The sequence below is a fragment of the Mangifera indica genome, chromosome 3, assembly GCF_011075055.1.
Source record: "Mangifera indica cultivar Alphonso chromosome 3, CATAS_Mindica_2.1, whole genome shotgun sequence".
NCBI classification, from domain to species: Eukaryota; Viridiplantae; Streptophyta; class Magnoliopsida; order Sapindales; family Anacardiaceae; genus Mangifera; species Mangifera indica.
The window spans coordinates 2,019,871-2,043,814 of record NC_058139.1 but is presented as its reverse complement, the minus strand read 5'-3'; the positions used below and the strand labels follow the sequence as shown (position 1 = coordinate 2,043,814).

The 23,944-nt window shown below is 35.4% G+C and overlaps 3 protein-coding genes across 5 annotated transcripts; 2 read left to right on the top strand and 1 right to left on the bottom strand.

The window, feature by feature from the left end:
• Window positions 1-1,434: 1,434 nt before the first annotated feature.
• Window positions 1,435-9,515, top strand: LOC123210456 ((-)-isopiperitenol/(-)-carveol dehydrogenase, mitochondrial). 3 transcript variants are annotated; one of them, XM_044628826.1, is made up of 6 exons: window positions 3,431-3,595; window positions 4,006-4,824; window positions 5,025-5,158; window positions 8,630-8,777; window positions 8,854-8,960; window positions 9,084-9,515. In XM_044628826.1, exons 2-6 carry the CDS (start codon window positions 4,470-4,472, stop codon window positions 9,123-9,125), a joined length of 786 nt encoding a protein of 261 aa, XP_044484761.1. In that variant the 5' UTR covers window positions 3,431-3,595; window positions 4,006-4,469; the 3' UTR covers window positions 9,126-9,515. The 3 variants fall into 3 exon arrangements, with proteins under 3 accessions (XP_044484759.1, XP_044484760.1, XP_044484761.1); XM_044628824.1 differs by lacking the exons at window positions 4,006-4,824; window positions 5,025-5,158; window positions 8,630-8,777; window positions 8,854-8,960; window positions 9,084-9,515 and adding an exon at window positions 1,435-2,468 and having other exon boundaries at window positions 3,340-3,529; XM_044628825.1 differs by lacking the exons at window positions 3,431-3,595; window positions 5,025-5,158; window positions 8,630-8,777; window positions 8,854-8,960; window positions 9,084-9,515 and adding an exon at window positions 1,436-2,468 and having other exon boundaries at window positions 4,006-4,438.
• Window positions 9,516-12,207: 2,692 nt separating this feature from the next.
• LOC123212242 (homeobox-leucine zipper protein HAT5-like) lies at window positions 12,208-14,385 on the bottom strand. The gene is made up of 3 exons (XM_044631329.1): window positions 13,885-14,385; window positions 13,037-13,431; window positions 12,208-12,946 (listed from the first exon to the last, which is right to left on the bottom strand). The coding sequence occupies exons 1-3, from the start codon at window positions 14,036-14,038 to the stop codon at window positions 12,497-12,499; spliced, it is 999 nt and encodes a 332-aa protein (XP_044487264.1). The 5' UTR covers window positions 14,039-14,385; the 3' UTR covers window positions 12,208-12,496.
• Window positions 14,386-20,515: 6,130 nt separating this feature from the next.
• On the top strand, window positions 20,516-23,909 carry LOC123212106 (protein NRT1/ PTR FAMILY 4.6-like). Its single transcript, XM_044631149.1, has 5 exons — window positions 20,516-20,657; window positions 20,768-20,873; window positions 21,074-21,291; window positions 22,206-22,646; window positions 22,755-23,909. Exons 1-5 carry the CDS (start codon window positions 20,655-20,657, stop codon window positions 23,721-23,723), a joined length of 1,737 nt encoding a protein of 578 aa, XP_044487084.1. The 5' UTR covers window positions 20,516-20,654; the 3' UTR covers window positions 23,724-23,909.
• The last annotated feature ends 35 nt before the right edge of the window (window positions 23,910-23,944 follow it).

Below are 23,944 nucleotides of genomic sequence, written 5' to 3'. Positions count from 1 at the left end.
TCATATTTTTTTGAGTGAATCAGCGTGTTGTCTAGATCAAAAACCAGTTGAAGCTTCTTTTCCCAGAAGATTTTCTCGGAGCTGTTCTTCTTTAACCCTGAAACTTCATCAATTTTAAGCCTTTCTCCCTTCTTCATGTAATCAAATGGCACACAATATTCAGAGTCCATAACTTGATTACAAAACATGCACTTTCCTTCAAGAAATAAGAAATATGGAAAAATTACGTTATAATATATATAATATATTTTTTTTTAACAATTAGACTAATCAAATAAGGGATGTTAATCATACATTAATGTATACATAACCAGAATTTGATTACAGCGAAGGTAAGTCCATTATACAATAAGGGTGCGTTTGGTTAAGAGTTTTTAAGATTACTTTGGTAATCTATCTTTTATTTTCTTGCTTGGTTTGTCAATAATAAAATATTACAGTAATCTTCTATTATTAATACTGACGTGTCAGGTAATATAGGTGGTAATCTGATTACCACCTTCACCTTAGGTATTTAAAGATTACTAGGGTAATCTTGAGTTTATTATAGAAAAATTATTATTTATTAATTTTTTGAGATAAAAATAAACTTATTTTTAATTAATATGACAAATAATATAAAAAATATTTAAAAATAATTATATTCAAGGACATTTAAGTAAAGTAATTCACTAGTAATCTTTTATTACCTTTAACCAAATACAATAATTATTTATACCTATCAAATTTTATCAAACATAGTAATCATTTATACCCAATAATTTTTTAAGTAATCTATCTTCAAGGTAATCTTTCTATTTTAGTAATTAAATATTACCCAAACTAAACACCCCCTAAATGGTAACACCTTCCAAGAGAGGTGGTCTTTACATAGGTATTGAAAATTTGAAATACGCAATACAATATAGGAAAAGAATACAAAATAAATATAAATCATTCTAATTATGTACCACAATTAACTAATCATATATAAGGTAAGTAAATCACACAATAATCTATAATCTAAGGGAAGTAAACCATACAATAATCTGTAATATAATAAGGTAACTCAATCATACAATAATGTATTATCCAAAGTAAGTCAATCAATCAATCATGTATTATAAATGTGTATTAAGATCATGAATGAAAATTGACATATCAAATTATATTATCAATATAATAAAATTATATATATTTATTTTAAATATATAAATTAAATATATATTATTATGTGATTAGAATGATATAAGCACCTGTTTTTTATATATATAGTTTTATTATCATGGATAATACAACGTCGTAATCAAATTCTTCCAGAGGTGAAATAAACACATTCTTAATACAACATTACAGCATCATAATCACATTCTTAATTTGAATTAATTATTCCGCCAACGAAATAAATGCGTTCGGATTTATCTTGGTGGTAGGTAGGCCTTTCTGTCAACTAAGGAAAACTGCCCCTCCGCCGCCGCTAACTTATACTGCCGGCCACCCCATAGATTCCATAAAGTTTATACCCAAAACTGATATTGTTCAGAGATTTTCGAAACATGTGCATCATGAGTTGATGGTTAGGTGAGCTGGACCCAAAAGAAAGGCCCACATATTGGGGCAAAAAGCTGCCAATGAGCCATGCCAGTCTCTTTCTTTTATATATCTAAATCCTTGGTTGTGTTTCTGTGATAATTAGCATTAATAATGGCTGAGTCTTCAATGCAGCGCAACAAACTTGAAGGCAAAGTGGCCATTATCACCGGTGGCGCCAGCGGCATCGGGGAAGCCACGGCACGTCTTTTCGCCGATCACGGTGCTCGCATGATCGTTATTGCAGATATCCAGGATGAACTAGGCCAACAAGTAGCCATTTCGATTGGCACCGACAGATGCAAGTATTTTCACTGTGATGTTACCGATGAAGAACAAGTGAAAGCTTTAGTAGCTTCAACTGTCCAAAATTACGGTCAGCTGGATATCATGTTTAGCAATGCAGGAATTCTCAGTGGCTCCGATCAGATCCTTCTAGATCTTGACTTCTCACAGTTTGACCGTTTGTTCGCGGTCAACGTACGTGGCATGGCCGCGTGCGTAAAGTACGGAGCACGTGCAATGGTGGAGGGTCACGTGAGGGGGAGTATAGTGTGCACGGGGAGTGTGGCTGGGAGTCTCGGAGGGAAAAGGCGGACTGATTATCATATGTCGAAGCATGCAGTGATTGGATTGGTTAAATCAGCGAGTTTGCAGCTGGGGGTGCATGGGATTAGGGTGAACTGCGTTTCACCGTGTGGAGTGGCGACACCATTGACTTGTCGGGATTATGGGAAATCTATGGAGGAGGTTGACAAGCTATATGAGCCACCCATGCCTTTGAAAGGAGAAGCGTTGAGAGCCAAACACGTGGCGGATGCTGTGCTGTTTCTTGCATGTAAGGACTCAGAACTTGTCTCTGGGCATGACTTAGTTGTAGATGGGGCCTTTCGAAATCGGTAATTACTTTGCTAATTGCTCCCAAATAAAGGTTGTGCCATGCATGCCATGAAGTATTGGATTATAATAAAATATTTGATTGTTAGGTAACGCCTATATTATATAAAATTATCATGTCAACAATGAAGCATGCCAATGTCTAATGATTTAAAGCCACGATATGAGTAGGCATAGAATATGCTAAGAATCTTTGTCGTATATGACCATGGCTGAAAATTTCAGTTTGTGCTGTTTTGACTCACATTTAGCATATGACTACTTTCCATGGGTCATGGGTCATGGGTCATGGGTCAGGGTCATGGTCATAGACTAGGTTGTGGTTTATGGGTTATATTTTCAGAGACTTTTAACGAATTGATTTGCCTGTTTTGTAGGCTAACCTCTCATAATTTTATATTTTTAAAATTTTAAAATTACTTTTCATTTTTATTTAATTATTTTATTTTAATATATTTTTTAGACTTATCCAAAAGTCTCTAACATGTATGGTTCACAAACTTTGGTACAACTCACAAAATTGTAGATTGTACTAATATAATAAGACTATAATTTTTTCACTCGAACACAAATTAACCTTATCATTTTAGATATGTTTATCCATTTACAGATAAATATAACAAATTTTAATCTTTTTTAATATATTTTTTTAAATGATTTATACATACAATTAAAGTATTCTTTTGAAAGTTATTAATAACATAAAATATAAATATTCGAATGACCAAATCATTTTAAAAAATCACTTTATATCTAACTCTCTTTTAACATTCAATTTGTACCATCATAGTGAATATTAGAATATCAGATTTTCGACATCCCTATCATTGCTCATCTCGACAAAACTCTGAATTGTGTGTCACCTAACTACAGGATGGTAGATTGCATGGCCTCAGGCAACTTGCTCACTTGTCCACTTACTGTTGGAGAAATGGTATTCTTTCAATTAAAGGAGCTTAATTAAGTGACCATCGCCAAAAAGAACGGCTGCATATTTATGGCAGCCTAGTTTCCAAGCCAAAGATCTGCTTCTTATCAATGAAATGCATCAACTTTCAGCACCAAGTGGCCATTTTACATTTCCCAATCGAATAACGCAACCGCCTCAAACTCGGACCTCGAATTGAATGTAACGTTTTTAAAAGCGGGTCAATCACCCTTTTTAAATATAAAATATAAATTTAAATATATTAATTAAATAATTAATACTTCATCTAATTATAAATTATTAATTTTAAATAATTTTTTTGATTTACTGAATTTATCTAATTTGATCAAATTTTAAATAAATCAAATTTTATATATAAAACAAATTGGATAGTAAAACTAAATTATAAATTGATTCATGTTTTAACTGATCGAACTGTCTAATCTAATTTTAAAAACACTATTTGAACGTTCAAATTGCAACTTGCCTCTTTAACCCTCTGCTACATTGAAGGTGCCTCCAAAGATAAATGAAGGAATTAAAAGCTAGTCTGGAGTCAGATTCCCAATTAAATCTTATAATTTGACTCGTTGTCTTCTGTTCTTTCACAGGGGACTGAGGCTGTAACCGCGGCGGAACGTTTTCGCGTTGAAACTGCTGGTTGCCAAAGCTGGGATTTGTTCAATTCGTTCCGAAAAGCCAACCAAATTCAAGGCAGTCACTCTACACCCGAAGTTATTGTTGAGGACCCCTTTTTATCTAGACCTTGAAAGGCGAACCAGAGCTCACAAACGTCAAACTCTGTTGTAATGTGAAGAGCCTGAAGACAAAAGCCATGGGTGGTTTTGTAATATTATTGTAAGTCCAAAATAAATAAATAAATAAAACCAGCGGGGAGTAGCCTCTGATCCAGTGCCCTTTCAACGTCTTAAAAGCCAACTTCGACATCCGCCCCATCTCACCAGTCCTTTATTTTTCTAATGTAACAACTACATCTTTCAATCTGTCATGACCTGGGATAATATCCACCAAAATATTGCAGAGAAATTAAGGTGTTGTTAAGGATCATCAAGATATGGGTACTCAACTCAGGGCAAGTTGCTTTCATCACAATGGTTGTTGTAATATACCCAGTTCAATTTCAACACCTGAGGCAACATTATTGCATTTTTATTCTTCATCCATTCTGTCAAAACTTAATGATCCTTTTAACAAAAACAAGAGGTTGGTTTTAGAGACATATCTTAGTTTCAGTTCTAATAAGGAGAGAAATGCTGCGACTGTGAGAAGAGGAAGAATAGGTAGAAGAAAAAGTTTTGGTCATGGAATTGTGGCATCAAGCAACGTGGCTGCACCACTCTGGGATAGTTGGAAACCACAAAAGGCTTCTTCTGATCCTTCTCTCAGTGACATCCTTTGGCCCTCTGCAGGTTAGGCAGACTAAACTCATCTATACCTCAACAATATACATGTCACTGAACACTGTATATTTATTGAGTTTTGACAAATATTATGGGCCTTTTTTTTTTTTTAATCTTTGCTAACTTAAATTGGACATAGAGTATTATGTTAAATTAATGGGGAAAGATTTGAGTCCGGAAGATTGGTACTAAAATGTCTAAAAAAACAGGAGCATTTGCGGCTATGGCAATCCTGGGAAAGATGGATCAAATGCTGGCTCCGAAAGGACTTTCAATGACAATTGCACCACTAGGGGCTGTTTGTGCGGTGCTTTTTGCCACTCCATCTACCCCTGCTGCTCGGGTACTATCACCGTTTCTATCCATATGAGCTTATGGTTGAATTAATACGTTGTTAGAATCTTCTCCCAAATTGTAAGGGATTGGATATTTCCCATTTATTTTCCTTCATTACAGGAAACAATTTTCGTGATTTTTGTTCTTCTTTTCTATGATTCTTGGGATTGATATCACAGACACAGATTTTATAAATATAAGCATCATAATCCCCTGTTTCTATTCCGCATAGTTTTTTTCCCCTTTGTTTTCTGATACAAACCCCCTGCAACAATTTACCAGAAAACAGCAAAAAACACTACTTGTATAGTCCAGAAAAGTGAAATATTATGAGACAAATGGATTGTATGTATTTATATGGTCAATCGGATTACACCCTTTCTTCCTCACTGTGTTTCCCAATTACATACCAGATAAAGCTCCCTGTAAAACTCAATAACCAGTGTCCAGTAGTCTGCAAGAGCTGGCGTTATTCCCCTTCCTAATCTTTACTCGTAAGCTTAATACATAAGTCATTTCCAGCCTTCTTCTCCTTTTTTATACCTTCTCTCTTCTGCCTTTTATTCCTTTAAGCCCTTGCTGCCTCGCACCACCTTACCTTTTTCATGCCTCACTCCACAAACGGTTACATCAACAATGTCGAACTAAACTTCAACAGATTTGAATCGAAGTCCTAATTATTTCGTTTGATTTTCTAACTTGTTTAACGCTCTAGATGCAAAATCAAAAACTAGTTTTTTGGATGGTACCATTCCTATGTCCGATATCTCCAATGTTGAATATTCCCTTTGGAGAAAGTGCAGCTCTATGGTTGTCCCATGGCTTCAAAATTCAACCTCGTCAGTCGTTCAACCAAACCTTGTTTTAATGCAAAAAACCAAAGCAATTCGGGATGATTTGCTGAAAAGTTATTGGGAGGAACTTAGCACTTTTTGCACGTTCAGAAATTGTCCTTGTGATCATGAAGAAATCGGTCGGGTCTTCTCTAAGTCATGATGTTGCTACCCATGCCGCATCCAACACTACTGTTAAGGAGCCTGGGAATTTTATAGGTACAATGAAGCGTTGTTGTGATCATTGCAAAAACATTGGCCACACCTGAGATCGTTGTTTTGGATGGAATGGGTACACACCTTGTTGAAAATCTGGTAATAGTGATCAATGATCCAAGGCCAATATAGCTACAAGCGCTAATCCTTTTTCTTCAAACAGAACATCACAGGAACAATTACAACAATTGTTAAGTCTCCTGCCCATAAAACGCCACTCCTAATCACCAAGCAAATTTTGTTTGTTCGGTTTCTTCATGTTATCCAAAAACTAAGGAATGGATTGTTGACAGTGGAGCATCTCACCATTTATATCCAACGAAAGAGGTTTGTCAAATTTTCATGGAATAAATCTTTCATTTCTGGTCTTCATCTATATCTTTCCAAATACAACTTGAACATGTTTTACATGCTCCCTCATTAAAATTCAACCTCTCCTCTGTCAGCAAAATTACAAAAGACCTTGGTTGCATTGTTACATGACTACCAAACTGATTTGGCTTCATCCTTTACTTCTCGACTTGGGTGGCGCTTCTTCCTTACCCATGACTTTAAAATACAACAACAATGTTGTGCTACATATTGCTACAAATCTTGTATTTCATGGGAAGACAAAACACATTGAAATGGATTGTCATTTTATTAGGAAGAAGATTCAATCCAAACTCATAAAGTTACACATGTTTCTACAAAACAGCAAGTTGCACATGTTTTTACTAAACCTTTAGGTCATGACCAATTTCTGGCTCTTATTGGCAAGTTGGGCATTACAAATTTGTATGCTGCAACTTGAGGGTGAGTAGTAGAGTCTTCCTATTTTAGTTAGTTTCCACTTTCCACTTTTCTAGTTTTCATGTATGATGTATTCTAGAATGTGCTTTATGTTTCTAAAATAAAGTCGCTCTGTTCAAAAGACAGAGGAATTACTTGCTATTCATCTCTGTATTTGGTTTTCCTCTATCTTCCATATCAAATGTTATATCCAAATTTATAATCCACACATGTCATGTATCTTACTACTATGGAAACGACATGTCTTTCTTTATATTTGTTGTTGAAATTCCTTGCTTGTGCTATTTTAGTTGGTGAGTTTGTACTAAAGATCTAAAAGTTAATTGGAATTAGATCAAACTCATGGTTTAATGGTAACAACTAAGCGTCTAATTAGCTTCTAAGTTAGGTCATCTTATCTGACTAGACTTGTTTTAGGTGAAGTACACATACATTTAGCTTAAATACAATCTATTTAAGGTGAGTTCAAAATAGACAATATCTAATTAGTAAAAGTTCAATATTGAATGTTGTCAATAGTTATAATCGAGGGATCGGTGTACAAAAAATGCATTGCGAGTCCAGGACTTTATTGTATCAAATGACTAAATTAACATCATAGTATATGATTTGATTATTTTCTGATAGTCTTATTTATGGTATAGAGAAAGGATAATCCAAATAGAAGTTAATCATTGGAACCTGACAAAACTGGAACCAAGTAGTCTTTACTGCATCTGACTCAACAAAGTTTTCAGTGGATTAAATGCTAGATCTCGATGGGAACAACAATCGACTTCTAAACTACATATCATTGTAACTGTAATGTCATGTTGGAGAAAGCCTGGATGCTTCAAGCATTTTCCATCATTCATACATGTAGTCTAGATTTAGATGCTCTTTGACATTGACATTTATACGAGAGTTTTATTAAATTGGTATAAAAATAATATGACATGCATTCTGTTCAAAATCTATCTTAGTTAGGACATTGTTGAAAAGCATCAATGAATTGTATAGTTGATTCGTAACGTTGTATGACTGGCATGTTTGCAGTTAGTACTTTTTGTCTTTCCCACAGAATCAATTTACAATTTTTTTTATTCTCCAGTATCCTGATAATCAATGCCTCAAATATCTTCTAACCTTTTTAATAATCATCCTCGTGGAGAGGGCAGTTTACTAAGAAATATTGTAAAAAACAAATCTTGGGTTAGATTCTGTACACACCGATGGTATATGAAATAATATTTAATCAAAGTCATTAGGTAATAGATGAACATTAATTTTAAGTTGAATTGTTTTTATAATGCAAAGTTCAAGATCTAACAGATTTGGTAGGACAATTCAGAAGAATCAAAATTCAGAACTAAGACAGAGTTGTTCTTTTATTGAATCTTTTATACCATTTTAAGTAAGCAGTCTATTAGAAACTTAAGTTTTAGGTAATGGTGTAACATCAATATGCTCTGTGCAGAAAATTCTGGGTATCCAATTTGCTCAACATCATGCTTTTGATTCAAGGATTTGAATTAAACTCTTTATTAGATACCTCTCTGTGTTCAAATCATGTGAATGGTATAGTTTGTTTGTTTTGAGCAAAGTTTGATACTTCATTAAACATACATTCTGATTCTCCTGTGCCGAAAATTTTGCAGAAATACAATATGTTCATGGCTCAGATTGGTTGCGCTGCCATTGGTGTTGTTGCGTTCTCTATATTTGGACCTGGTTGGCTTGCTAGGAGTGCTGGCCTTGCTGCTGCCATTGCTTTCATGATCTATGCTCGTGCTACACACCCACCAGGTTACACCCCTTAACATCTTGTCTCATTTTTATGTATCATGTATTAACATGCATGTGAAATGTATTGATCTTATAGCTGCAAGCTTGCCAATCCTTTTCATTGACGGGGTTAAGTTGCATCAATTGAATTATTGGTACGCTTTGTTCCCTGGTGCTGCTGGCTGCATCATCCTTTGCTTAATTGTAAGTTCATTGGCTTTAAAATAAATTACACTTGATTGCATTTAGGTGTCAAAAGAATGAAAATACCCATCTTCACACTTTAATTACCAATACAGAAACATTTTTTTTCTGTACTGTTTGCAGCAAGTGATGGTAAGTTACATGAAGGAGAATTTCAAATTTTGATCTTCAAAGATTCTCTTTACATAGAATTCGTTTGCTACGCTCTGCTGGAGCCTGGAGGGCAACTGAGCACCTTGTCTGTATTATCTTTGCCATGGCCAGATTTCAGTCACTTGTGATCTCTCTCTTTTTTTTTTAATTTTTTTTTTTTAAAGACTAAATTAATCATATTAAATAGCTGAAATCAATGATCGGTTTTATATCTGCTTCATGAATTCAATCAATCAGACTTATTTTGTGAAATCGAGAAAAGTAAAGAAACAGTGAAGTTACAGTGTACAGGGACATACAGACACTCATGCTGATTCATTTGGTCTGTGCCCATCCCAAGAAGAACTTTAGAGCCTTTGCTTTGCTTTGCATTGGAATGCCAATAAAATGATGTTACTTTTATTGGGTGGAGTCACCTTTTTCGCTGAAAATATGGTTGTAAATCTCGATTTTGTGGGTAAAATTTGAGATTCGTCCCTACCCAATTTCTTTTACCATAACCAAAGTGGATCTAGCGTTTTCAAGGGAGTGCACATTTAGAACCTGCTCTCTTCAAAAGTCCACATTAACTTTACAATTGCCTCGTTGATATTATTATTATTATTATTATTATTATAAGCCAAAGGACTATTTCCCACTTGAACATTGATGAAACAATTATTTCCCACCTCTTAATTTAGAAAGTTATCTTTTAACCATCCGTCAAAAGTGGATATTAACTTTATCATATGACATATTATTGAATTAATATCAATTACACTTCTAACCATACCATACAAATTGATGGAAGGATTTATGTAATATTTTATTTTTATGACCTAATATGAAAATATTTCAGGAATTGAAACAACAAAATAAAAATATAGACCCAGAAAAGGTATATTTTTAGAATAGATAACAAGTTAGTGATAGATTTGAGTGAGATTTAACTAATTCAAATCGAATTGATAGTAAGAAAGGACGACGATGTTGAAAAGTTGTGTAAAAAGTTAAAATGTGACAAAAGTGGAAAGATTTAGTTATACAATTACAAAAGTTAAAAAATTGATTATTAACAATACGAGAGTGGTGATAATGGTAAAACAATTATTTTTTTAATGACTTATTTTATTAATTAAAAGTAGATAAAAAATTATTGTTTTTAATTTTTTAGAACAAACTATTATTTAACTTAGTAAAGACCAAAACTTTATAAAAAAGTTTAGCAAAATTTATTAACAAATTCAAAATAAAGGTAAAAAATAAACATTTCAAATTTAAGGGGTGTGCAGGTTATTTCATCAAAGTTTAGATGGAAAAACAGTTATTTAACTTCTTCTTCTTCTTATTATTATTATTATATGAAATTTAATTTCACGTATACAAGGCAAAGACGCAAAGTACTCTTAATATTTAAAATTGTAGAAAAGTCGGTCTTAATATAAGATGGCGTGAATTGTGATATTTAAAATAAAAATATGCGGTGGAAGTACTGAATTCATTTAAAAATGCTACGACATGGACACCTGATAAGCACGTGTAGTGTGGGCCCACTGAAAGCTGCTCCACGTGTGACATCATCCTGATGGACAAATCCCTGCTGTTGCTGTTAACTACGCCCCACCTCCCATGCCTATCTGTATATCTAATAAGAGAACAAACTTTTATTTTAAAAAAATAAAAAATAAAAAAATAACCATCAGTGGTGGGTCCTACTCTTTTTGACCTGATCATCATGTGATGGATTCACAGAAAACATGCCACGTTGAATTTAATGTTCACATCCTGTGTGGGGCCCATCTACAGTGGGAGATTCCATTGGAGTTTGCTTGGTGGTAGACGCTGTCTTGATGGTGATGTTTCTTTGACGAGAATAGGCATTTCTTTATTTATTTATTTTTTTTACATATGTCAATCGCATTCGTACACGTGTATGACATCCGTCGAAACCCCATCAATGTGGGTTTTAGATGGTCGGTAGAAAATCTGGAAAAAAAAGCGTCCAGCTTCGAGAAGAAGGGACAGTTGGCGGTTTCTAACTGGTCCTATCTAAATATGCCGTAATGGGAAAGTTACGAAAGGAAAAAAACTTGCTTTGTAATTTCGTCTAAAGTAATGGCCACTTAAGAATTCGTGAACCACACATGTAATTAATGAATTCCATTTAAATCCGAACATTGTTCGGAAGTTAAAGCGTTGAAACTTTCTGTACAAATCATCATTGAAGGTTTGACATTAGAAACAGAAGCTACACCAATTGTAATGGAGACGTCTATAACAACAAGGCTTTCGTATACTATGCATAATCAACATGCAATTACAATTTGACTTAGCCAAATATTCTTCAATCACCAACCATTAAACAGGGTTTCCTTTCATAAAGTCTGTTTGTGTTAGGTTCGGCTCTTTGTTAGTTAAGCTCATAAAAGTAACCTTAAAGAGATTATACGAATTACACGTATTCGTAAGAAATAACCCAAAAAATAAGATCGAATAGGTTCAATTATTTTTAAAATTTTTTTAATCTATTAAATTAATCTTTTACAATCCGTACATTTATATGTTGATAATTATATCTTATCATTTTAGAGGTCTTTTAAATTTTATATTCGATTATATAATTACGTATTTATACAGCTTATTAGGAAATCTGTATATCTGTCAAAAACTACAATATGATGTAACCCTTTTGTTTAGCTGCTGCCGCTTCCACTTTTGCTTGATCTGTAAGCCTTGATATCAATAATTCTCAAGTATTTGCTTAGGAAGTTACCCCGGTTTTGGCTAAGATCGGACTTCTCTGAAAAGACAATGAGAACGTCATTGTCAAAATATATATGGACCATGAGTTGGATGAGGTTGCTTGGCAAATTTTGTTGAATCGGACCCGCTGAGTAATGTTTGATGGAATGTGCCAAAATATGGAGTATTCTGTTCAACTCAAGCCATTAATTTGATGGGATTTTTTTTCCATGAAGCAAAGGCTAATACAGAACTCTTCTTCAGGACCATTTTTTATATTCTTTATAGATAAAAAAGAGACTGATATTTTCATTACATTTGCCAGAGCTTTTACATGATTCTGCGGAAGTCATTTCTAGCTCAGGGAAGCGAATTGACATAACAAAAGATAATATTTTCAGCTAATTAAAGACATAATTTAATTACAGTCCGAACAGAAGAAGTTTCAGTCACCTCCTCTAGATGAACAAAATTACAAACGGGGCAAAACCTCCATTGATCACCAAGTACAGCCAAATTTTTTGCATTGGGGTGCCATTGATTTTATTCAGTCTCTTATTTATACTTAACACTATAACAGGCTTCAAACAGGAACTAGAAAAACACTTGAAAGATACATACATATATATATATATATATATATATACCGGCGGTACTTTTTATCAGTAAGACCAGGACCAGAAGGCCTGATCTTCAATGGGAAATCCAAAGTTACAGGAACTGGTGGGCGGGTCTGAGTAATCAGCTTCTTCAAGCTTTGGGAAGATGTCTGGAGGCAAGAAGTTCTTGCTCAAGTTATCATCTTCATCCTGTGATAAATCGGATTGGTCAGCCTCAAAAACATAAGATGAATCGCCAGTCTCCAAGAGTGAAGAATGAACCCCATCAGTGTAATGTGGGCTGTCTGAGTCAAATATGTCACTTCTTGTCGAACTTATATCTTCTTGTTTACAAGCCACAATTGAAACTTTTGACCCTTCACCCTCAGATGAAGAATCAGCAATAGGCTTTTGCGGTGGTTGTTCTTGTGGCAATGTGTTGTTTACAGCACTCAATTCCATCGTTCCACTCTCTTTCTCTTTGAGATGCAGCTTGTCAGTGAGGATAAGAACCTGAAAATTTTCACCATCATCCCATAAGAATAATGAAAATTCAAAACAGATTCATTCATGGAGAACTCTGAGGAACGGTTTAAAATTTACCTCAGCTTTCAGTTTATCCTTCTCCTTAAGGAGATTTTCATAATCTGCCTTCAGGTTATTGTAATTCGTTTGCAAGATGTCGTAGTCCTTCTCCAGCCGTTTTGTTTTCCACCGAGCCCGGCGGTTTTGAAACCATATGGCGACCTGCCTAGGCTGCAAGCCGAGGTCCTTTGCAAGCTGGACTTTTCGTTCGGGTTCAAGCTTGTTCTCCACCTCGAAACTTTTCTCAAGAAACTGAACTTGATCGACGGTGAGCCGTCTCTTTTTTTCAGGCTGGTGAATGTACTCGTCAAAGTCGTCATCCCCATTTTCGTCGTGTTCAAATGGCCGGAAAAAGGGCCGGTTGGCTCCGTTTGCTAGATGAACATCTTCAAAGCTCACCATGGATCTTGAACCTGGATTCAATTCACAGAAAGGCCATCTTAATTATAGGAGATCAATATAACTAATTGTCATTTAATTATAAATTAATCATTTCTTTAGTCTGGCCATTTTCTGATCCACATTGATTACTGCTTTGTGACTACTGAACATTATTAAATTCTCAGTCAAAAAGATTTTCTTTCCCCATTTAACTGATCTATATTCCATCGAAGTGATGACTTTTAACTGAAAAAGTCATTGAGTACAAAACTCCACCGAAATTTGCAGAGCTTACAACTAATTCAAAATTTAGAGATAGAACAAAAGGTAAAACAATTAATAGCCATAGCCATAAGCCAATTTTTTCAAACTCAGAAGTAATCATGACAGAAGATCTACATAGTAAAAAGTGGACAGAGTATAATAAACGAAGACATGAACACAAGCTATCAGAGAAAAAAAAGTGATAAGAGTAAAAAGTATACCCAGAAAAGGAGAAGAAGAAGAAGCAGAAAGGAAGGAAGAGTCAAGAGGCTGAGAAGAGCAAGCACCCTTTTGATTTTGAATCAAAACACAAAGACTTGAACCATCACCACCACCACTACAACTACCAGTAGTATACATCCTCCCACCCGCCATTAAGTCAAACTAATGATCGATCAGTCTATCTTAAGCTTCCATCACTACAGCTCTATATCGAGATGATCCAACAGTTAAAAAAAAAAAAACAGCTAGGAAAAAAAAATTAATAATCTAACAGTGCTTATGACGGAAAAAGCTGGTGATGATGATCTCGGTTATGTGAGATGTATGGGAACAGCGGCTGGTCATACCCATCACTCAGAAGAAGAAAAATTGAGGGGTTTCCTAAAAGTTTTCAGAAGAAGTAACAGAGAAGTGGACAGGGAGAGAAGAAGCTAAATGTTAAGGAGCTTTTGTTCGGCTGAACTGAAGAGATATAAAGAAAGAAGATGTTGCTTGTTGGGTTATAATAAGAGCAGCAGCATATTTGCACGTAAGGTAAGCTCTGTGTTCCCACTTTACTTTTATGCCCCGCACTATCTTTAATGTGGTTAAAGAGGATAATACGACAAGTCGTCCAGTGGCATTTTTAGTCTAATTTTCTTTCACTTCCAAGGAAGGATTGTTTCACCTAAAATAATCATGCTCACTAAAAAAGGTTAAAATGGTAAGTTGAAAGGGAGAAAAAAACAATAGAATCCAGTCCAATCCGTCGCTTTCTTTTGGGTGGCGACCTCGAAATTTAAGGGAGAGTGTCAGTCCAGTCCAGCCCAGTCCCGTTCCGTCCCGTCCCACCACTCACGCGCCTTGGTTTCCAACACGTCTGGACGTCATTGGCCCGCCTCAATGTGACTGTAGGCCCCCTTCCTTTTTTCTCTTACTATTTTATTCTAATATCTCTCTCGGATTCTCTGTCATTTCTTTTTCCATTCTTTTTCTTCGAATAAAAAATAATCACCCACCCGGTTACAGAGAAAGAGCCAGCTGCAGCAGTATGTCTAGAACATGAATTGAACTTGAGCATTTTCTAAATCCCACTAAAACCCAAAGTCCTGTCTTAGACCATTAAGACACGATTTAATTATCCATAATCATGAGATGTTCTCTCTCTTTTACAGGAAAAAGGCTTGTTAAGTGCATCCTCCATTACCTTCAGAAATCAGAAATATCAATGCATGTACAATGTACTAATAAAGTTCTTACTAAATCATTTTTCCTCTTACCACATGCAACAAGAGACTGAGATATTGTGTGCGTGTATATATATATATATAGAGAGAGAGAGAGATGGTGGGCTATAATGGTTGAAAGCTGCAACGCTCCAAATTAATTCCCCTTATTTTTTGACCTAGGTGGCTTCAACAACTCTTTTTTAACAAGGTAAATGACATATAGAAGCAAATACAGTAGGAGTTTAAACTGCGTAGCAGTTGGCAGTGTTTAAACCTTCACAAAATAATCAGTCCTATCTGGGAACCCATATGCAAAATCTACATACCTTAAGCTTTCTGCTTCAATCCAACACAAAAACTTAAAAAGTGTTGCATGGAGAATATGTTAAAGTTGGATATGAACTCGCTGGACCACACTGAAAAGAGGAATGTGTTTGTGTGAGTGTTGTCAATGTCTTAACTACATAAAAATTCACTTCCTTTGAAACGCTTTCTGGTGGGTTTGCCACCCCACAAAAATCGAAACCCACTATGGCGAACCTACTCATTCGTGAATCGCATTCACTCAATAACCAGAGTTTACTTGAGAGGTTACCCAGACATAACATGATACTTGAACTGTCATGTAGAAAAGACATGAGAGTTGAGGTAAAGAAGTATACTTTTGTGGGGATTCAAGTTGTGCTAAAGAGGGTCCGGGCAAGAGCAGGTGGCACGCTGCAAGAGTCTAGATAGTTTGGGCTTTTACATTCAGGCCTTTCTTACGGGCTTCCTAATCTATGACATAAATACAAGAAGAAATTGTAATGGGTTCTGAGAATTATAGTTTTACATTAAAAAAATAAAAAACCTTCTAAATTATAATGGACAGTGTCTGTTAAATTAAAAGTAAAATTCTTCTCTTTTTCCCTTCCAAGCTGACGATAAAGTTTGTAAATGGTGCAGTGCCATACTGCATCATCTGTTTAGTGGCTTGAAGAAGTTCATCGCGTCCAATGCAGTGGCTAAAGGCTCGTATCTGGTCAAGAGAAGTCCATTAGTTGCGATAGCTAAATAGGAAGCAATTTTCAGCCCCACTTTCTATAACGTTGTCAATTTTGTAACACACTAAAAAACTAATATAAAACACCTTTTTATGGATACTGAATTCATCAATGACTATGAAACAGGTATTGTTAGGAATGCAAACAAGCCAAGTTGAGTCATTTATGAAATTATGAGTAACTCATGGTTCATTTTATGTTGAGTCAGACTCAAACCTATTGTTTTTGGGTGCAGTAAATAGGGCTGGATTCGAGCCGAGCCAGCTCGGGCTCGAGCTCGGCTCGGCTCGGTTCGAGCCCGAAATGAGCCGGGCTCAGCTCGAGCCCGAGCTGGCTCGGCTCGAATCCAGCCCTATTTACTGCACCCAAAAACAATAGGTTTGAGCCCGAGCTGGCTCAGGTTGGCTCGGTATATTTTTTTTAAAATTTTTTTATACAAAACGGCGTCGTTTTGATTTTTATATATATACAAAACGGTGTCGTTTTGATATAAAAAACGAGTCGAGCCGAGCCGTTACCGAGCCGAACTCGAGCCGAGCCGAATTCGGCTCGAGTCGAGCTCGAGCCGAACTCGAGCCGGCCCTCAAAAAGCCGAGCCGAGCCCGAGCTCAGCTCGGCTCGAATCCAGCCCTAGCAGTAAACTTTTAAGTGTGTAGCTTGATTCATTCGAGTATAATATCAATTACCTTATAAATAGTTTAATGCATTTAAGCAATCTATCTACATTAAATTTTATATGAACGTTTGATTTAGGTAATATTTTATTATTAAAATTAAAAAATTATCTTGAATATAAATTACTTAAAAGATTATCGAGTATAAATAATTACTATGTTTAATAAAATTTTATAAAAATAACTAAGTATAAATAATTATTATGTTTGATTAAAAATAATAAAAAAATATATTAAATTATTTGACTTAAATATCCTTGATATAATTATTTTAAAATATTTTTTATATTACTTGTTATATTAATTGAAAATGAAATCATTTTTATCCTAAAAAATTAACAAACAAGAATATAATTATAATAAAATCAAAATTACTTTAGTAATATTTTAATACCTATATTATTTATCACATTATTATTAGACATAAAATTTTACTGTAATATTTTATTATTAATAAATAAAATAAAATAAAATAATAATAAAAAATAAATTATTAAATTAATCTTTTATTTATTGGAATCAAACGCGCTTGAATGAGTTAACAGAAACATGTCCTCCCATTAGATATTGATAAACCGGCCGAAGAGTGGCCCATGAATCATTTACCGTTGGTCCGTTCCTCCATTCCGAACCAGATTGGTAAATGTAGGACAGGCGATTTGATAGTTGTAAATTTCTTACCCGCAAATGTGGCAACTATGTTGATGGCGATTCCAATTCCCACAAAGATCGGAAACTTACAGAGCACATTCATTCTGAATGGAGCACCAACGATGGACGACAATTTCTTCTAGTTGTTTCATGGCTGACAAACATCAACCGGCTTGAAATCATTTTAAAAAACTTTAGCCTTTTTTAGTTAGTTGAGACAAACTGCTCACGAATTATTGATTACCTGTTTTGGTAATCTTCATTTTCATTGGTCGGTGGCATTGATCTCGCAAAATGTGGTCACCATCTGCAGATTCTGGAAACCACCACCACCACCCACGACTGCTCAATGTTGCTTACACTAAGTAAGTTCTTCGGCCAAAATGCCAAATGCTGTTTTCCTTCACTGCCTGCCATTTGAATATCTCCACCAGCTTCTTGTCAGGCCATATGTTCATTTAGAGATCTGCCTATGGCCATTCTTATGAATAAACAACTGAAATTTCTAAATAGTCTCTTAATTGCTCACTTATTCCAGGTGGTGATGGTGGGTGCATATAGAAAAGATCTTAAGATCTTCTTGTTACACCCTGGTCTACTATTTGTTACGGCTTTGCTTTTGAGTTTTAAAACTTGAAGTGCACATTTACCATCTAAGAGCTCGTATATTATATAACATATTTTTTTTATTATTAGAGCCAAATAATGTAAAAAATGTCTAATAGTGTTATATTCAACTGCTAATACTACTCAGCTTCCTCAGCATTTATAATATTTTGTTCATTGTCAAGATATTGTTGGCTTTATATGTATGATCCATCACGGATTTGTTTTGTGTTTTATAACCCAAAGCACGTCTTAAAGGTTTATGAACTTCTACGTTATTTAAACTATCTTTCATTCCCAAGTGATAAAGAATACTCATACATACCCAACATTATTTATATAAGATTTACTTATGAATGTTACAAATTCGTTTCATTTCAAATTGAAACCAACATATGCAAAAATTAGGCTAAAGCAACCTGAAAATGTGACATGTGGAAGGATCTTGTTCGAACTAGAGCTTTGTGATAAGATATTTATGGTGGATTTATGAGTAGTAGATAATGCAGAATACATATATATATGCAAGGTATTTGACATTCAAGAAGATTTAAGAGCTTGTTCTTTTTTATTGAACCTTCTCAAGAATAATTTATTTATATCTTTTTTGGCTAATTATGGAGATTATGATTTTGTAAAGTGGTCACCTGTCATTTTACCAGTTAGCAAGTAGCAAGATTCGAGCTTCTTCAATAAACTAGAATAATTAGGCCACCAGACAAATTAAAAATGACTGCTTTTCTCAGGAATATTTTGATATAATAAGCATTCTGATATTCTTCTTCTCCCATCCAAGAGGGCCAATCTAATCTGGGAGATCCAACTATCTGCAAGGAGGCAGAATCAGAGTATAAGCTGCTTTGAAAACCAGGTCACTACAGCTCAACTGAGTGGGGAAAATATATTGAAAATAACATAGAGGGTCTTCATTTAAATTCAATATAGTAAGGCTACGCAGAACTTGAACTACTGGCAACTCGAAAACTACAGAATTATTTCCTCATTCCAATAATTGTTTGATTTCAATCAATTATCTGTTAAACATCCCTGTTTCTGTTTAGTTGCAAGAAAGAATTTCTGCATTTACACGTGCCAATGACCTATGAGGCCCCTTCCTCACTCTCTAGAAGTTTTACATGCAACATTCTATATTGATAAAACATAAGAGAGATATTGTGTATCTCACATTGTTTCAGGTTTTGGTTAAATAACTTATATGTTACTAAATTGTCAATATAAGTTTTGATTTGTAAAATTTAGAAGCAACCAAATCCCAAAAACAAAGCTGTAAAGGACTGTCGATTTACAAATCTGACTTTGAATATAAATTACACCAATGAGGTGGGTTAATGTTTTCATTGAAGCTAAATTAGGGAGAGGCATAAGGATATTCGTTTTCCTTTATTCTTGTTTGACATAATCTTAGTCTTAGCATTACTTTTAATCAGGATTGAAATTGATTGAAATGACTACGGGTTAAACAAAATAGTGTAGAATGGCAATGCATGGAAGTAAGTGATGGATTTGTACGACCCATTATATTGAGACTCTTAGCCACTCATTTTGGAGAGATTCCAGGTACCCAAATCCATCTGGGCAGTCATATTCACTCATTTTATTGAAAAATAAAACAAGGAAAACAGGTGGCCCAGAAAAGATACCTACTCCACCCGGCATCAGCTAGTAAGAAAGAAGCAAAGACAATTTAAGTATGGGACGCCCTTGATTTCACAGAAGAAAATGATCAGAACTCAATCAAAGCAGTTAAATCTACATATATGGTTAGGATTATGTAAGACAAATTATGAATTTTTCAGGTTAGGAATGGTCCGAATAATATAATACAAAGATAGTGCAAGTAGATAAAGCATTGATCCCTTGATATTAGCTTTAATATCCAGTGCTCTTCCCACTACTCAGATTGAGTGATTGTTTTTGTATGTGGGTGTGGGGCATGTATGAAAAGCTACAAACTTTACATCCAATCTTCAAGCACAAGCAAATACCATGATGGAGCCTCATTTAATCTTGTCCACTTGTTTGTTTAAATTTTATATCTCCTGCTGTCATCACACTTCCAAGCATGTTGACAACTATATTTTGCGCGTACAATCCGGTAAATCATCGAGCACCATAATTCTATTTACACTGTGTAAAACAGTTAACATTGTTATACCAGAAGTTATTCTTATATCAGAAGTAAATTAGAATACATACAGAACAACATATGATTAACCTTACATGTTTGGAAAGAAGGATTTTTGAGATTACTCGATTTTACTTTTTGCTTTTATTGTAAGTTAGAGCCACGTGAATCCTAAATGAGATCAAAACCCCACCAATTTTTGGCCGTTTATTATCAGATATGTACAAACTGTCAAGCTTGAAAATTTAATTAAGAGAGAATGAATGGTCATTGTCATTGAGTCTAGACCTTTCTCTATTGCTCAGGCCACCCTTTTCCCAGTCTATATATGTATAGGACTCTGCATACTACTACCTCCCTGGTTCAAGATAATACTTTCCCACCAGATTAAGTCCTCTTTAACCTGAGCTTCAATTTAAGTTTTAAGAAATTTATATTATAATGGTAGGATACTGGAACTTCTCTGTTCCTATATTCACATTTCCTTCTTTTATCTCTTCTTTTCACCTCTTAATTTTCCCTGGAAAGTTCTCATAAATTGGTCATCTTTGTAGGATGAGGTGCAGCAATTAAAGACATGGGAAGGATATGTAGATTGGAGGAAAAAACCTGCCTTGCAAGGGCGTCATGGCGGCATGCTTGCTGCCTCCTTTGTCTTGGGTTAGTATACATAGGTTAATCGATAAAACACATTTTCGTTCTTTCTTTTTATCATATGCTCACCATCAGGTAAGATATAGCTGCTGGAAAACCTTGGGAACTTCTGCATCACAAGAAATACTATATTTACATGTATTTAATATGAATAGTTTTGAAAATCTGATACTTATTTTGAGATTTTGTTATACTGCAATACTTAGTTGTGGAGGTACTGGAGAATCTAGCATTCCTGGCAAATGCAAGCAACCTTGTACTTTACCTCACAAAATTCATGCATTTTTCTCCATCAAGCTCTGCAAACACGGTGACTAATTTCATGGGAACAGCCTTCCTCCTTGCTCTCCTTGGTGGCTTTCTGGCAGATGCTTTCTTCACCACCTACAACATCTATTTGATCAGTGCTGTGTTAGAATTCATGGTAAGATCCTCTTAAGGATTAAACTCTGATTTTCTTTTAATATTATTTAAATATCACATAACAAGGTGGAGTAGTCCATTTTCAATTCAACCATCACGCTTCATAGAGATGATCTAGACCAAGAGCTTAATATGGCGCATCTGTATCTATAGATTTGTGAACATGAATTCCATGACAGCCAACTAATATGATATTCAAAATGCACAGTGCCATCACCGACTATCACTACAAGTTTTGCTAGAAACTTGGTTTTGGCAGGTCCCTTTTGAGGGCAATATTAGGACAGAGACCAGAAGTGTGCAGGATTCACCACTGTGAAATCTCTAGACTCTTTCTTTCTTTTCTTTTTTTTTTAAGAAGGAACCGCACAATGAGTCTTCCCTCTAATGCATGTGCCAATCTTATGGCTCTACGTTGATATATTAAAAATCCAGCCCCACCAATGGTGTTCGGTATGAAATGAACATAATATCAATGTCCTGGGAATAACATGACCTTTGTCACCGATTGGAACGTAGAAAAGCTACATAACAATGATAAATGAGAATTGAGAAGGGGAAAAAAAGTAGATTGAAAGGGTTAGTTTTGTCTTATACTAACAGTAGTATTGCCAAATCATATCTCCCGGTGACCTGGCTTGGTCCCTCTTATTTCTGCCATTGAATTTCCTCTTGACATTTAGTAGTTGGAAGGAAATAAATATGCCAAATATAATATATTTTAATGCACTTCACACCGGTAGGTGTTGGTCATATCATACCATGTGATAAATACTTACGCATATGCATTTAAGATTCAAACTCTCAACAATCCAACTTGAAAACATCCTGATTAATGGAAATGAGTGACTTAAGAACGGATTCTAATGTAATTTTCTTCAGATTGATAGATTCTAATATGTTTCTCTGGCTCAGGGTCTGTTATTACTAACAGTCCAAGCTCAAATGCCTTCACTGAGACCACCAACCTGTGCTTTAGCGGACATCAACATTTCATGCCAGGAAGTTGGAGGCTGGAAAGCAGTGATGCTGTTTTCAGGCCTCTATCTTGTGGCCCTGGGTGTGGGGGGTATAAAAGGCTCACTTGCTCCTCATGGAGCTGAGCAATTTGATGAAACCGCCGAACAAGGAAGGAAGCAGAGATCAGAATTCTTCAATTACTTTGTGTTCTGTCTCTCTTGTGGAGCTCTAATTGCAGTCACTTTTGTGGTCTGGGTTGAAGACAACAAAGGCTGGCAGTGGGGGTTCGGGATCTCCACTGCAACAATATTGCTCTCCATTCCGGCTTTCCTCCTGGGTTCTCCTTTCTACAGGACTAAAATTCCCATAGGAAGCCCCATCACCACTATATTCAAGGTAGAATTTGGTTGAAATCAGTCAATAAAAGCACTTCAAAATTTGCAAAAGCTAGCTTGCAGTATAGAACTCCAACTAAATAACCCCTATTTCATTTCTGTCCTACAGGTGCTGACTGCAGCCATTTATAACACCTACAAATGTAAGAATTCTGACAAGGCCATCATAGGACTTCACTCTAGTCCTTCCTGTATGACTGATTCTGAAAGCATGGAGGATGAATACAGTCATACTTCAAAGGAGCCAAGTCAAATTCCACGAGGGGCTCTCAATTTTCTTAATAGAGCATTAATCGACAACTCTGGCCACTGTGTTTTTCACTGCACGGAAAAGGAGGTAGACGAGGTCAGAATAGTCCTAAAGATTTTCCCCATCTTCATGTCCACCATAATGTTAAACTGTTGTCTTGCTCAGCTATCCACTTTTTCGGTTCAACAAGCCGCCACCATGAATACCAAGCTAGGCTCCCTGAAAGTCCCACCAGCATCCCTCCCAGTCTTCCCTGTCATCTTCATCATGACTCTTGCACCACTTTATAATCATGTCATCATTCCAGTTGCCAGAAAAACAACAAAAACTGAAATGGGAATCACTCATCTACAACGAATTGGGACAGGACTAGTACTCTCTATTGTAGCCATGGCTGCTGCAGCTCTGGTGGAAATAAAGCGAAAGAGAGTGGCAGTTGATTCAGGTCTACTCAATTCATCTGAACCTCTCCCCATCACATTCCTCTGGGTAGCCTTACAATACTTGTTTCTTGGATCAGCTGATCTTTTCACATTAGCTGGCATGATGGAATTTTTCTTCACAGAGGCCCCCATAAGTATGAGATCTTTGGCCACATCTCTCTCCTGGGCCTCACTGGCCATGGGATACTACTTCAGTTCAGTGCTTGTATCAATTATCAACAATATTACCAGTGCTTATCGACACAAGCCATGGCTCTTTGGCAGCAACTTGAATCACTATCACCTTGAGAGGCTTTACTGGTTGATGTGCATCCTAAGTGGCTTAAACTTCTTGCATTATCTTTTCTGGGCAAAACGCTACAAGTACAGATCAACAGGGCCATGATAAGTGATTCAACATGGTTGAATTACAAAGAGATTGCAAAATTTCTACTAGCTCAAGTCTCTAGCGATTGATTATCTTCGTATGAATCTATCAGATACTGCATTAAGTATTCATATAGCAGTATCATTCTATCCTATCCTATTCCAGAATACTAAACATGAAAATTAAAACTATCTTATCATCTAAGAAGCTCAACGTAATTCCAGTACATAGGTTGAGAA